This window comes from Gadus morhua, chromosome 3, assembly GCF_902167405.1.
Source record: "Gadus morhua chromosome 3, gadMor3.0, whole genome shotgun sequence".
NCBI lineage: Eukaryota > Metazoa > Chordata > Actinopteri > Gadiformes > Gadidae > Gadus > Gadus morhua.
The window spans coordinates 26,628,156-26,642,770 of NC_044050.1; the positions used below are offsets into that span (position 1 = coordinate 26,628,156).

The 14,615-nt window shown below is 44.6% G+C and overlaps 1 protein-coding gene across 4 annotated transcripts; it reads left to right on the forward strand.

The window, feature by feature from the left end:
• Positions 1–184: 184 nt before the first annotated feature.
• Positions 185–14,381, forward strand: LOC115540440 (nicotinate-nucleotide pyrophosphorylase [carboxylating]). Of its 4 annotated transcripts, XM_030351734.1 has the most exons (6): positions 185–552; positions 1,119–1,270; positions 9,170–9,460; positions 11,722–12,032; positions 12,965–13,096; positions 13,533–14,381. In XM_030351734.1, the coding sequence occupies exons 3-6, from the start codon at positions 9,205–9,207 to the stop codon at positions 13,776–13,778; spliced, it is 945 nt and encodes a 314-aa protein (XP_030207594.1). In that variant the 5' UTR covers positions 185–552; positions 1,119–1,270; positions 9,170–9,204; the 3' UTR covers positions 13,779–14,381. The 4 variants fall into 4 exon arrangements, 3 of the variants coding, with proteins under 3 accessions (XP_030207594.1, XP_030207593.1, XP_030207592.1); XM_030351733.1 differs by lacking the exon at positions 1,119–1,270 and having other exon boundaries at positions 187–552; XR_003976196.1 differs by lacking the exons at positions 185–552; positions 1,119–1,270 and adding an exon at positions 6,563–6,993 and having other exon boundaries at positions 11,722–12,163; positions 13,533–13,788.
• Positions 14,382–14,615: the final 234 nt, after the last annotated feature.

Consider the following 14,615-nt stretch of genomic DNA (forward strand, 5'->3'; position numbering starts at 1 on the left):
GCCTTCCGTCACAGCTTTCGGGACATGAATAGCGAAATAAAAGAAACTGGGCCCTTTCCGTCCGTGAAATAACGCGTTAAAACCCTTAAAAATAGTGAATATAAATAATGATATATAATATGGGTCATAATTAATATGTCACACACGTACACACACACACACACACACACACACACACACACACACACACACACACACACACACACACACACACACACACGCACACATATTTCTAACGCATCAGTGTTATCATCGCGCATACAACATAGATCAATCGCAGAATGCAGATGAATGCAGAACTTACATTTACAACATACACTCAATATGCACGGAAGACGACGAACATAACAACAGCCCGATGGAGGGGGCCCCAAGGCCATTTGCTGAGAGCCCATCACGGGTCAAACTCCAAGAACTCAGAGCATCAATCCACTACCTGCGGTCGGTGTCAGTGCTGCTTATTAGACCTTCATTTTTGACCAAAACGAGACGTGGAGGAGATGATGCAAGCCACTGAAGCATCGACTGCTAGGCCTAAAGTTGAACCCATGAGTAAGTAGACGTTAAACTTAAAATGTTGGGTTCTGCACAACAATAAGGTCATACAATAGGCTACTTTAGACCACCTGGGAATGTACAAAGAAACAGAGAGGGGAAACCTTTGGCCTTGATCGTTCAACTTGAATTGCGTTTTATAACGTTTTAATTAAGTCGGCTGTGCGTGGGAAATTATGTCCCTACTGATAGTTTAATGGTAAAACAAAGGAAAGAAAAGTGATGTAAGGCTGGTGTTGGATTGCACATATGGGGTAAGGTCAAAGCGTGTCACCTAGACTTTGGTTAATATACAACGACCACGACTCCCGCATCACGTCTGCATCATGTTCGCTTTCAGGATGGTCCTTTCACTTAGATTAATAATTCATCATGTTACATTGTCTTTCCTCTTCTTTTGGGTCTTAATGTGTTTTTGAAAACTAGAACATGGCAAATAATACTTTTGATACCAGGACAATTATAAAAGAGTCCCTCATCCCTCACGTACAGTTCTTAATTATACACATAACATAAAGTCATGAAATTAATGTTAGCTGTTATTGCACATTGTGTTGACACAGTCCAACATCCTGTTGCACGGCCTCGCCGGTCCGCTCAGCAGGGGATACCGGGACGATTTGATTGGTCGGTAGCCCCTCTAATTCCTCCAATCAAGAGCGCCCCTGGAGGTCAGGTGGTCACGTATGCTGCAGGACAAAAACAGAGCGATTCCGTAAGCAATATAACCAGTTATAGACACTTTTGAGTGTCTAGCTTCTTCTTTTTTTCTGTATAAAACAGTTGATGTACGTCAACAATGATAGAGCTTATATCAGGATAATAGGCTTCCTGCTGTAGAAGGGATGCTTATTATAATAATAATGGATTGAATTTATATAGCGCTTTTCTAGACACACAAAGACGCTTTTACAGGGAAAGGGGAACCTCACCAACCACCACCAGTGTGTAGCACCCACTTGGGTGATGCTCGGCAGCCAATCTGTGCCAGAACGCTCACCACACACCAGTTTGAGGTGTAGAGTGAGGGAATTAAGGAGTCAGCCAATTATACAGGAGGTTGATTAGGGGGCCAGATTGAATGAGCCTGGTTGGGCCAGGACACCAGGGAAACCACTACTCTTTGCCCTGGGATCTTTTATGACCTCAGTGAGTCAGGCCCTCGGTTTTACATCTCCTCCGAAGGACGGCACCTTCCACAGCACAGCTGAATGGCTGGTTGCCATAGGGTCGGGGACAGTTGTAACACACATGTTACAATTGACCCCATTCGAAAATAACATGTGTGAATTTAAATATGGTCAGGGATAGTTGTAACACACATGTTACAAATGACACCATTGGGGAAAGAAACAAGTGTGCATTTAAATGAATCTTATTTTATTTACAGCAATGCCAAGGGGATGGCATTGCAGATGAGCAGGAGGTGAAAGTCGCAGTTTCTGCAGGAAGCAGCAGATGTTAGATGTGGACTGTCCCTGTTTGATGCGAGTGGTGGGACTGATATATATGGGGGGGGGGAGGGGGGGGGGGGGCACACAATAATGGAAACAAATGTTCACAGGTTAAAAGATTTTGCGTTCCAGCTGGCGGTACCAACAACGCTGTACCCCATCATGGGACAGACAGTCAATGGCCGCAGCCAACTGGTTCACTGCTTTTGTTAAGAGACACCCAACTCTCTACATCAGGAAGCATGTGATCCATCTAATATGTTTTATATAGGGATCTTACATACCATCAAAATGGACTCTGGCCCATTGACTAAAAGCTATACTGAATCCATTCTAAAATATCAATGTTAAAAGTAAACATCAAGATCATCAGGTCAATCTCATCAATATCCAGTCCTTGCTCTTCTAATCTTTCTCGAAAGCCTCCATCTCGTGTAACTATACAGAGTCTCGTGTGACACGTGTCCAAAGCGTTCAATGTTTTGGCAACACCACAATTTGGCAGAATACAATCTCTGTATTGAGTTCAACTCAGTATTTGTTTAGTTTAGGGCTGTCAAAAAAACCCACAGCTGAGACTTGCAGGAGCAGATTCGAGCAGTTGTAAAATGGATTTGTGCTCGCTCATTAAAATGCTGCTGAATTAACATAGCGTTCTATATCATTTTATTTGTGAGGACATTTTTCACAGATGCGCAACTTCTGATGCATTAGTTCAAATTTGGGTTTACGAATGCACACCTTTTGGGCATGTTCTCAGATTATGAAACACGGGTGTGCGAATGTGTTTTACACCAACTGCGCTGCAATAATTGTAGCAAAAGGATTTGTGCACCTGTAACACAGATTTTCGTACTCGTAGACTCTATTTTGTGTTTACAATGGTATAAAAAATATTTACGACTACAAATTTACTGTTACACATTTGTGACTTGAGTACACATGCAAAATAAATATAGACGACTTCAAATTTACTGTGACTTTAGTGTGCGCATTCAAATTCTGCAGTTACAGGTGCTAAAGACTTTTGCTACAATAATACCTTCATAGTTCTGGGAGTGTCCATGCTCCATGCTAGGTAGGTAGAAACCTATATAACCCGGAGTCTCGGGTCTCGCGAAGTAACAAATTGCTTTATGGCACAGACCCCCAAACACGGAACCGGCTCGATGTAAACATATAAACACAAGTAACTAAGGGGATTGTTACATTCATCATAGATCAGCCGACTAAAAAGAGACAGAGAAACCCAATGTCGGAGGAACAGAAGAAGAGAAAAGGGAGACTGACCGACAGAGAGGCCAGACACGAGTAAACGTTGGGCAAGCTTTTCAGGAATAGCGTGAACTGAAAGAAAAAGACTGCAAATCAGACGCTGACCTGGCCGTGTTGCTTTTGAAATTGAAAGTACCCTTTGGTGAACTTTGTCTTCGTGGTATTCTTGATGTTGATAGTCTCTGTACAAATGTGTTTGCTCAACCATTTTGTTGTGAGCCCTGTAAAAATATGTTTTCTCGACCGTTTTGTTGTGAGCCCTGTATGTTTCCTTTCCTTTGTTTCCACGGGTGTTTGGCTGTTCGTCCGTCTCGTCCCCCAGATACAGGCTGAATCCCCGAATCCAGGTTCTTGTTTATTTAGATTATTATGTTGGCCAACACTCTTACACTGATTGTTCTGTTCAACCTAAAATAAAACAATTATAATCTAGGATATAAATTCTCCCAGTCAACTATAAAAAAGGATGGATTTATGTTTATTGCAATACAAATACACAGTTTTAAAAATGTATAACCTTGTCTACACTTCATGATCATCTACTTTGGACATGGCTCCACGCATTCGCCGGCTTCTTTGAAAACAAATGCACATGGCTAGCGTAGAAGTGCATGGGGAAGGGTCGTCAACGATTTGTTATGACAGTGTTGTAAAATATCTACTACGAAGCTGTAGGGGGCGCTGTGTAGAGAAAAGTGCGTGCCAAACCAAGAAAACAGCGAAGAAATGCCCGATCTTGCATAGTGGGCCTTTAAAGGTTCATTTAAAAAGGTTCTCACCAGTCATTTGTCGCCTGGTCGCGATGTCGAGTTTTTTTTAAAGTAGTTCACTAGCGTGCAATAATTTCATGTCAGAATTCTGAGAATTTAGTCACCATTCAGATTTCTCAGAATTCTCTGACACTGCAAATTAAAGCGCTACTAGTTTGGTTCTCTTTCATGGAAGCCGGAAGTGGGAGATTCCTGGGGCTTGCCCCAGGAATCTAGGAGAAATTACCAGGATAGCGCCCACCAATTTGGGCCGCTATTTAACAGTGTTACAGGTAGGAATCAAATGTGTTTCCCGTACGTAGGGTAACGTCCTCTTTTGCCCTGACATGCCCTCTTTTTGAGACGCTTTTAAAAAATGTTTTGCGGGATTTCAAAATCGTCCAGGATTTTATTAAAGCCTCATACATGTTCACATTGAATTTGTGTTGCGTTTCTCTGGGTCGTTCACAAACTAGTTAGGCTACGCCCTCCCCCATTGCGTTTTATTATCCATCCGTCTCGGAGGTCCGAGGACGTTGCCTAGCGACATGCACAAACATGCCCCTTTTCCTCGGACGGCAAACTCGCCATCTCGGTTGAACTCAGTGACCGAGCAAAATTCCGTGACAGAATTCAAGATGGCTGCGCCCAGTGTGACTTGAAGTATGAACTGTTTTCATTGTGATTGGACCACTTTGGTGGCACGCGATTGGCTGAGGGAGGACACGCTGAACTTCGACCCTGCCGGGGTGTGCGTGGGCTCCGGGGACGTGGAGGCTCGCCTGTTCTGTAAGATGGCGGGCAGCATCCTGGCCGGCGGGCCCTTCTTCACGGCCGTGTTCACCGAGCTGGCAATTTCAATCATTCATATTACAGCAATACCTTACTGCGTCCGTATCTCTGCCTATGGCCTATAGCAGGGCTATTCAACCTCCTTAACAAGTGGGCCGAAAAGGAAAACCACTGGGGTTCATGGGCCACAAAGAGTAAAACTACGTGAATGAATCGCTGCAAATCAATCGTACTTAAAGTAGTGTTAACTTAATATATATAGTACTACTACATGGAATAAACTTGTCAGACGCATTCCTTCCTTCTTCACTTTTAATCGTATCATTATAAAAGATTTTGTTCTCACATATTTTGGACACGTATTTAGAATTCAACAATGTTGTTTGAATCATCACAAAACAGAACTACTGTACAGATGAGACCTTTTGAGCCAGTGAGTCAGTAAGAAAGGTTGCACTGCCTTGTTTGCCTAGTTTGGCTCATCCTGAGACTCTTATGCTGCTTCTCATAGGTCATGGAGCAACGTGCCCTTGTTCTGATGGCATTCATATGAGAAAAGCTAGACTCACATGTATCGGTTGAGCCAAACATTGTCAGAATAAGTGATGCCAGTTCCTGATTGTGGGGTACTGATACTGGCTAGTATCACCGGCTACACACAGAAACCTGATTTGCATGCAACTATGTTTCTCCTTTTATTAAATTTATTTTTTGCATGCAACCTCTTGCGGGCCATAAAAAAATGAAGAGGGGCCGCATTTGGCCCACGGGCCGCTAGTTGAATAGGCCTGGCCTATAGCCTACTTATTTTGGAGCGCTTGGTCCTCTGCCAATGCTACCGCGACAACAGCTTTCCGGGTGGCTTCCATGTTTTCCTCCAACGACCGAGCGACATAATAAAACGCTTGACGTGTGGGCGTGGTGTCAGATCCGAGTCGGTTCGCAGAGAATACTCTCACGCAGAATCAGTTCGGTTCGCTTTGCATTGGTGGAAATGAGTAGGGGGAGTGGTTAAGTAGAGCCTTCAGATTGGACGGTTTGACTTACTCAGTTACCGTCGTGTTTTGTATTTATTTTTTTACCATTATTGTTTTATAGAGACAAACATTAACACATTTCTCCTACATGGGATTGATAAAGTTCTATCTAGACTATTGAACAGAAAGAAACACTTCATGCGTCATACTTTACACACTTTACCACAGCATTGGCCTAATGCCACAGATATATTTTCAGCATTGGACTGAATGCCACATAAATATATAATTATGTTTTTGCACGATTGCAACGTTTAAAAGTTCAGGGTATAAAGTTCAAGTATATGCCTCTACTTGTATTGCTTAAGCCAATAGCCTTTGGAGGCAGTGTTTTTTCTGAATATTAGTGTTAAGGGCCAATAATGCTTACTATCAAACGTTAGTTACCAGGTCTGTGGACACATTTGTATGCAGTCACATGTAAATAACATGTTATGATGGTGTAGCCATGCATGTTGTTTTATTGTTAATGTCAATTTGTTTTTTATTGAAAATACTTTGTATAGATGAATTATCCCCAAACTTGTCATCGTAACCCCTTTGAAATAAACATGACTTAACATGGCAGATACCTGTGTATTGTTTATCTTATGCGTTAAGAGTGCAACGTTTTCAACTCAGTTCCTTGGTAGAACCTACTTACAGTAAAAATCACTTCTGATGGAAAAAAAGATCTGTATGAAAAACACTTGTCTTATCTGTTGTTACTATTATATTGTTTAAAAATTACGCACATATTAAAAAAATATGTAGCGTAGAAAAAGTGGCTGGTTAAAAAGATGAGTGGCTGGTGGGCGAAAAAAGTTAATTACCATCTCTGGCCCTTTGACCCGGTGCGTCATTTGCGTTGAAACAACATGGAGAGAGACGAGAAGAAGCTGCACGGCCCCGTGAACGGGAAATTTAGGTTTAAACAACTCCCAAACGGAACTGTAGATAAGAGCATCGTTATCTGCACTATCTGTAGCAAGGAATTTTCCTATCACCGGAGTTCATCAAGCCTTAAATATCATCTAAACGCGAAACATTTGGTGGCAAGCTCGCAGGTACGAGCTGCCTCAGACCCTGAAGCTGGCGCTAGCAGCCAGCCTCGTCAAACCACACTCGACCAGGCGTTCAAGCACGAAATGAGTAAGTCTACCTGTGACCGGCCAACTAATTCGCTTGCAAAATGGATTGCGATGGACTGCAGACCAGTTTCCGTTGTAGAATACAGAGATTTATTAGAGACTTTACAGATGGTATCGTCTCCTGACGCCAGAAAGAAAGGATAACAAAAGAAAATGTTGTGGCGGGAGCTAAATATATTGCCTTGACTGGGGATCATTGGACTTCAGTTAGCAATCACAATTATCTTGGTGTTACTGCACACGTCATTCACAGTGAGTGGAAACGACTCATTTGCATTAGCCATGCTAAAAACTGAAACAAGACACTACGCCTATGCCGAACAGTTTATGTCGGTGGCGGAGGCATGGGATGTACAACAAAAGGTCACCACAGTTGGCACAGACGGCGCCCATGATCTCCCGTCTCTTGAAGAACCAAGAGGCTACTCTAGCCGACAAAAGCACAAGCTAGCCATGTCGACTTCATCTGAGTTGGACAAACTCCAACGGCTGGAAACTCTCCATGAACCATGCAGGTAAAAGCGTTTTCACACAGACACAGGGAGCAGTTGTTTTATTAAAATTAGATTTATTTGTCCTCGTCTTTATTTTGTATATGTTTTTCTAATGGATGCAAACATGTTCAAAAATTCATTTGTTTTTTTCTTAAATTAAATTTACTGTTATGACACTGATGTAATTACTGTTCTGTATGCATTTCTTATCACTCTCTGCAGATATGTGCCTGAGCTACTCGGAGGTGAGCCTTATGTCTCATGCTCTTTTGTGTTGCCAGCTCTGCCACCTGCATCGCTCAAGGCTGCAAGGTTCAAGGCTGCCTTTAAGAAAGACCTGTCCGAACGACAAGCCGATATCAACAACAGTTGGCTCAAGATTGCTTCAGCACTGGACCCACGTTTCAAGGACGTAAAGTTTCTACCAAGAGGAGAGAGAGATGAACTGTGGGACAGCCTTCAGGGACTGCTGCAGAAAGAACCCAGTGGAGCTACCCCACAGCCCGTAGAAGAGCCAGCAAAAAAGAGGAGGAACCTCCTGCTTTTTGCCTCAGAATCGGACTCTGATGCTGACATGGAGGGGCCGAACAGGGCTCTGAACTGCTACAGAGCAGCGCACAGCATCAGCATGGACGACTGCCCGCTGCTGTGGTGGTCAGGTGTCGGTCGGCTTAGCTCAGGAGGTAGAGCAGTTGTCTCGTAACCGAAAGGTTTTTAGTTCGATCCTCAGCTCCTCCTAGCTGAGTGTTGTTGTGTCCCTGAGCAAGACACTTGACTCTTAACTGCTCCTGACGAGCTGGCTGTCGCCTTGCATGGTTGACTCCGCCGTCGATGTGTCGATGTGTCAATGTGTGTATCAACCGATGTAAGTCGCTTTGGATAAAAGCGTCAGCCAAATGCACTAATTGTAATTGTAATTGGTCAGCTCATGCAGGGACCCATAAACAGTTGTCTGACCTGGCTCAAAAATATCTGGCCGTTGCTGCTACTTCTGTCCCATGTGCGAGACTTTTCTCACTTGCAGGTAACATGGTACAAAAGAAGGGGGCGGGCTTGAGCACGGAGGATGTAGAAAAGTTGGTTTCTCTTAGCAACTGGCTGAGGGAGAACTAAGGAGTGAAGCAAATGATTCCACTACACAAGTTGCTAGTTTGAATGCATCATTCCTGTCATTCAGGATATTTCAGAAATAAGTGGAAGGGAGGTCAAATGTTAAGCCCTGGAATATAAATTGCACTATATTTGTAACTATTGGTTTCTGCTGCATGAGTTTAAAACATGGTTTAAAATGACGATGTTAAGCCCTGGAATATAAATTGCACTATATTTTAAACTGTTGGTTTCTGCTGTATAAGTTTAAAACATGGTTTAAAATGACAATGTTAAGCCCTGGAATAGAAATTGCAATATGAAACATGTTTTAAATAAAAGAGACATTGTACTTTAAATTCTATTATGTCTATTATTCATTGAATCACTCATCTGCCATAATTAGCTTGAATTAAATTATTTAGAAATACTTTCTCGCAAAAATTTAAGTATGCGATTAATTTAGATTAATTAATCACAGATCCTGCCATTTTTTTAATTGCATGACCGCCCTAGTTTAGTTTTCAAGATGTCCGACGAATGAGACCGAACTGAGAGGCTTACTATCAACACACCTTTTCACAATCCCTACAGCTGACCTCTCCCCCGAAACCCGCGACCAGGAGTCGATGGTTCCACTCCTGCACGCCGTGGCGGCGCACGCCATCCCGCCGCAGGCGCTCACCCAGCTGGCGCGCGATTGGCTGAGGGAGGACACGCCGAACTTCGACCCTGCCGGGGTGTGCGTGGGCTCCGGGAACGTGGAGGCTCGCCTGTTCTGTAAGATGGCGGGCAGCATCCTGGCCGGCGGGCCCTTCTTCACGGCCGTGTTCGCCGAGCTGGGCTGCACGGTGAACTGGCTCTTCCCAGAGGCAGCTGAGATGGGTGAGCGTACTCTGGAGGAGGGGTGTGTCGTTACTGTCGACAGACGTGTGGTACAGCAGCGGCTAGGACTGAAGTACGGTTGAATGACTTCAGGAGCAGGGAGTCTTAAATTCGTTACAAATGTCCTATGCTGGTCTTAAATACTGTAACTCAAGGTCTTATATTTGTCGGGGGAGGACTATCTATTTTTTTTATTTTCCTCGTAGGACTTATCAGGAAGGACATGTAGAGAGTAGGGCCCGACCGATATCGATTTTTGAGTGCTGATGTCGATGCCGATTATTTTCAGAGAAAAATTACGATTACGATTTAATCGGCCGATTAAAATAAATAAATAAATAAGCATATAAAACGTAGCTTTTGATACCTTAAATATACTTTAAACACTTTTGACGAATATGTGAATTGAACGCAGAACCTTTGAGTGTTTTAGAATACATTTACAGTCAAAAATTAGTGTAATTTAAAATGTAAAATAAATAACTAACTCCCAATGTGCTGCGCTCGTGAGCAGTGACTAACACGTGCGTGCTGAGCAGTATGGTCTCACCGTTAGAGTCTACAGTATAACAAATGAACGTGGCCTGGGACCTAAAGAAAAACAGGCACAACATGCTCAAACAACGCGTCTTGTGTACATTGGTGAGGTGAGCGCGCAGCTGCCTGAGCGAGCGTGCTTTCATTTTGTACGGTAAAATTCAATGTCCTCTTTTTTACTCCAGCTAAAGTTGTTGGTTAGCTAGGCGACTAGGAGCGCAATCTGCAGGATACTAAGCGCAATAACATTTCTAAAAAATAAAAAATAAATAAATAAAATCGGTTGTAATCGGCGTCTTTTTGGCAGTCGCGATTATTTTCAAAAAGGCTATAATCGGCCGATTAAATCGGCAGGCCGATTAATCGGTCGGGCCCTCGTAGAGAGGCTTCTTTCTTGCTAGCTGCATATATAAACGATTACCTGCGTGCTTGCTAGCTAGTCTGCGACAATGGCTAGGTGCAAATTCAAGGACAGTTGGCTGGAAGACGTCCGTTTCCGAAGTTGGCTCTCGTCTGTTGCCAACCCCCACCATCACGTGTTTTAGGTCTTAAATTTCATTGAAGGTGGTATTAAAAATTCTTAAATTTGACATGCTGAAACCTGCAGGAGAGAATATTGGGTCAGCGTGTTCCACTCAAAAGATGCCATTCGCACGGGCTACCAGTCGGCCTCTTTGAGGGAGGTGCCCTACCTCCTCCTCCTCCTCCCTTGAGTTTGCTTTACATACCTTTTTCCCATGTACACGCGTTTTTGTTGTTTCCTAGCTAGCTTAGTTGTATACGGGGAATAGGGGTGTGCCAAATAATCGTCATGACGATGCATCCGATTCTAATTTTCACGATCTACTGCATCGATTGTTGACGCCAAGAATCGATTAATTTAAAAAAATGAATAATTAAATATATATTTTTTTTTAATATAGTTTTATAAAGCCTATTCACTTTTTGTGGCATCAGTTTGTCCTCTTATGTTTATGAAATGATATTGTTGTTATAATGGCAGCTACTTCCAAAAGGGGACATGTTTGAATGTTTTCATTTCATTGGTTTAAAGGACCACTGAGGCCATGTAAACGGCACTGATTATCCTTATTTTGTTATTTTAAGTTTTATAGATCCTTAGCACTTCTTGTCAGTGTATCCAGTAATAGTCGTTTCAATAAATACAGCTATGTATGAATTGAGTTGCTTTGAGTTGTCAATTGAACACACTATCCAGATCATACATCGGCCAGTCAGCCACTGGTAATGGCTTAATTTTTTTTTAACAGTGTAGAGTGAAAATTTGCAATGCATCGCAATAATTCAAGTATCGCGATGCATCGTGATAGAATCGCATCGTGGCATGTGAATCGTGATACGAATCGAATCGTGACTTCTTTGGCAATACCCACCCCTAACGGGGAATGGGTTAACCCAACAATTGTAAGTGCTTGGCACTTGTCTCTTTGAACATCCTTACTCTACCGTGATATTTTGTTTCTCTTTCTTCTGACAAATGTACTTGTCAGTTGCTTTGGATAAAAGCGTCTGCTAAATGCCCCGAATGTAAAGGTCAACGGATCAGGTGTTTCAGTGGAAGAGGACGGGTTCATGCTCTAAATGCAAACGTAGTTGTTCCTGTGTTACTCTTGGAGAAGGCCGAACTCAATCATGGGCGGCATTCACCCCAACCGTTGGCTGTGGATCCACTGACCCGTGGGCCCCGGTCCCCCTGCCTGCAGGTCCTGACGGTATCACCCTGGTGGCTGAGGTGCGGGGCCCGGCCAGGTGTCTCCTCCTGGGGGAGAGGCCGGCCCTCAACTGCCTGGCCCGCGCCTCGGGCATCGCCACCCGCTGCGTCCGGCTCCGGGCGATGGCGGCGGCCGCGGGCTGGCACGGGGAGGTGGCCGGCACGCGCAAGACCACGCCGGGCTTCCGCCTGGTGGAGAAGTACGCCATGTTGGTGGGCGGGGCCTCCATGCACCGGCAGGACCTGAGTGGCATGGCCATGCTGAAGGACAACCACGTGTGGGCGTCGGGCGGCATCACCAAGGTGGGACCAGCTGATTTAAGAAAACGATCGCTATGGAAACGACCAACCGACAACTCAAAGAGAACGCAGTGGTACATAAATCCCCGGAAGGGCCAAACAGATAAGAGTCGGTTGAGTGTCACCTTGTTTGGGTACGTCCCTCATTACACGCGTTTCTCTGTCGTCAAGCCTTGTATCTAGCGTAAACAGGTGTAGCTACCTCGTATGATACGTCACTGTCGTGCACATTATAAATAATAATAATAATACATTTAATTTCGAGGCGCCTTTCAAGACACCCAAGGTCACCTTGGTATACATAAACAGGCGAGAAGACGATGACCACAGAGTTTGTACCGTTTGGCGGTTAACAGTCTGCTTATCTCGGCATCCGGTTCCCCTTTAGACCGCATTTAGCTCAGGAGATAGAGCCGGTTGGCTGGTCACCAGAAGTTGGGCAGTTCGTACCCGGCTCCTCCTAGAGTGTCAAGGTGTCCTCGAGCAAGACATCACACCCTTACTGGCACTTGACGAGCTGGCTGTCGCCCTGCGACATTGCACACATTCACATTGGGGTGTGAATGTGTGCAATCATGGTTGAATGTTAGGAAATATTGTAAAGCGCTTTGAGTGGCCGCTGGATAGGAAAACGCGACATAAATGCAGTCCATTTATTTACCATTCGCCCATGTTTGTCCTTCGACCAGATGACCAGCAGTGTGCACGTAATCCCAGGCCCACTGTGACACTGTGTCAACAATAAGGGCTTTGAGGGCCAGTATTGGCAATATTGTAAAGCGCTTCGAGCGGCCACAGGTTAGAAAAGCGCTCTATAAATGCTAATCCATATGTTTTATTTTTTTTCTCTTTTTTTGAGCACTTTGAGTCTGCCGTGTGTATGAAAAGTGCGCTATAACTAAAGGTGCCTTGCCTAATTGATATGAACCGTCCAGGCGGTGCAGGCCACGCGGACGGTGTGCGGCCTGACCAGTAAGATCGAGGTGGAGTGCGGCTCCACGGAAGAGGCCTGCGAGGCAGCCGCCGCCGGCGCCGACATCGTCATGCTGGACAATCTGCCGCCCAGGGTAAGACCGCAGTAGACACTGTTTAGTTTTACTTCTGCTTTTCCGCCAATGGGCAGGGATAGTTGGGATGTTTGTAACACGAAAAAGAAAAAGCGGACTTCCCCATTCTCTGAAGCGTCCGTTTATTACTGAAGGCATCCTGTGGTGAGAACCTGCCGATGTCCGAACGGGCCTGTGACGGACGTGCATGCATAACAAAATCACTTTATTCCTCCTCCCCGGCTTTCCCTCGTTCAGATCCTTAATTTGTAAATGTAACTTGTAAATGTTTTAACTCTATAATGAGATAGTATTATGAATGTCACAATCTGGGGGTCGGTGGCGCCACTATTTGTGTCCCTTGATTATGTAAGGTCTCATTGACTCTTTAGTGAAGCGCTGTACAGTGAACGTATCACTGTTCTTATTCTACCGGGTGTCTCCACGCCCGCCCCAGGAGCTCCACGCCGCGGCCCTGCTCCTGAAGCAGCAGTTCCCGGCGCTGCTGGTGGAGGCCAGCGGGGGGGTCTCCCCGGAGAACCTGCCGCAGTACTTCGGCCCCCACGTGGACATCATCTCCCTAGGCTGCATCACCCAGGGGTGCCCCGTGGTGGACTTCTCCCTCAAGGTGCAGAAGCCCTCGTGTGACCCCAGAGGACCGGCCCGGGGTGCTGTAGCAGCAGCCGACCGGGGACTGCCCTAGGGAGGCCGAGTCATGAGAGGGGGGGGCTGGGACGACGCTCCCCTCAGCTGGAGGCTTAACCCGCTCACAAGTGGGGCGTTGGGAAAGACGGTGACCATTGTGGTTCATATGGGAGTGGAATTAGTAATCAGTCACTGTATTTAAGAAGAACAGATGAAAGTGGTCTTCTTTTAAATGCAATGGTCTTAATTGAGACTAATCTTTATTAAAAATGGGATGATTATTGTTCCCTGTTGATTTAATTTATAACTGTTCATATGTTAAAAAGGACTGTTTAGTTGCAGTGTTTCCCCTTCCCTTCGATTTCTCCTTATACCTCATGCATTTATTCTGAAGCCATTCATGAGCAAATGTCAGCTTAGGTCTGCATTTGTTTATTCTTCCATAGCAAAACACTACTTTGTTGTCAGTATTTTTTCCACAATGTAACAATTGATGTTGGTCTAGTAGAGGGCACCTATGATATGCTTTCAAGTAAAGCAAATGGCCTTCAGGGTGCCAGAAACCCAGATACGGTGCTGTCCTCGCGGCTGGATGCGTGTAGGGTAAACACTGGGTGGCATTGTTCAGATTTACGCACAAATAAAATCATGTTTATCCAGATGATGGATCCTGTCTTACTTTTTGCTCTCTCACTCCTTCCCAAAATAATATTTCAGCTACTAGCGACGTAAGACCAGGTGAAATAGCATTCAGAGCACACATGCTTATAAGGTCTAGAGCAGATAATACAATTTAGTAATTTAGTTAGGAATGACCACGTGGAGGGTTGTGATTTAAGTGACAACAGGCTGGCTGTGTTGTCAATTTGTTGCAGGTATTATATGATTGGGGGGA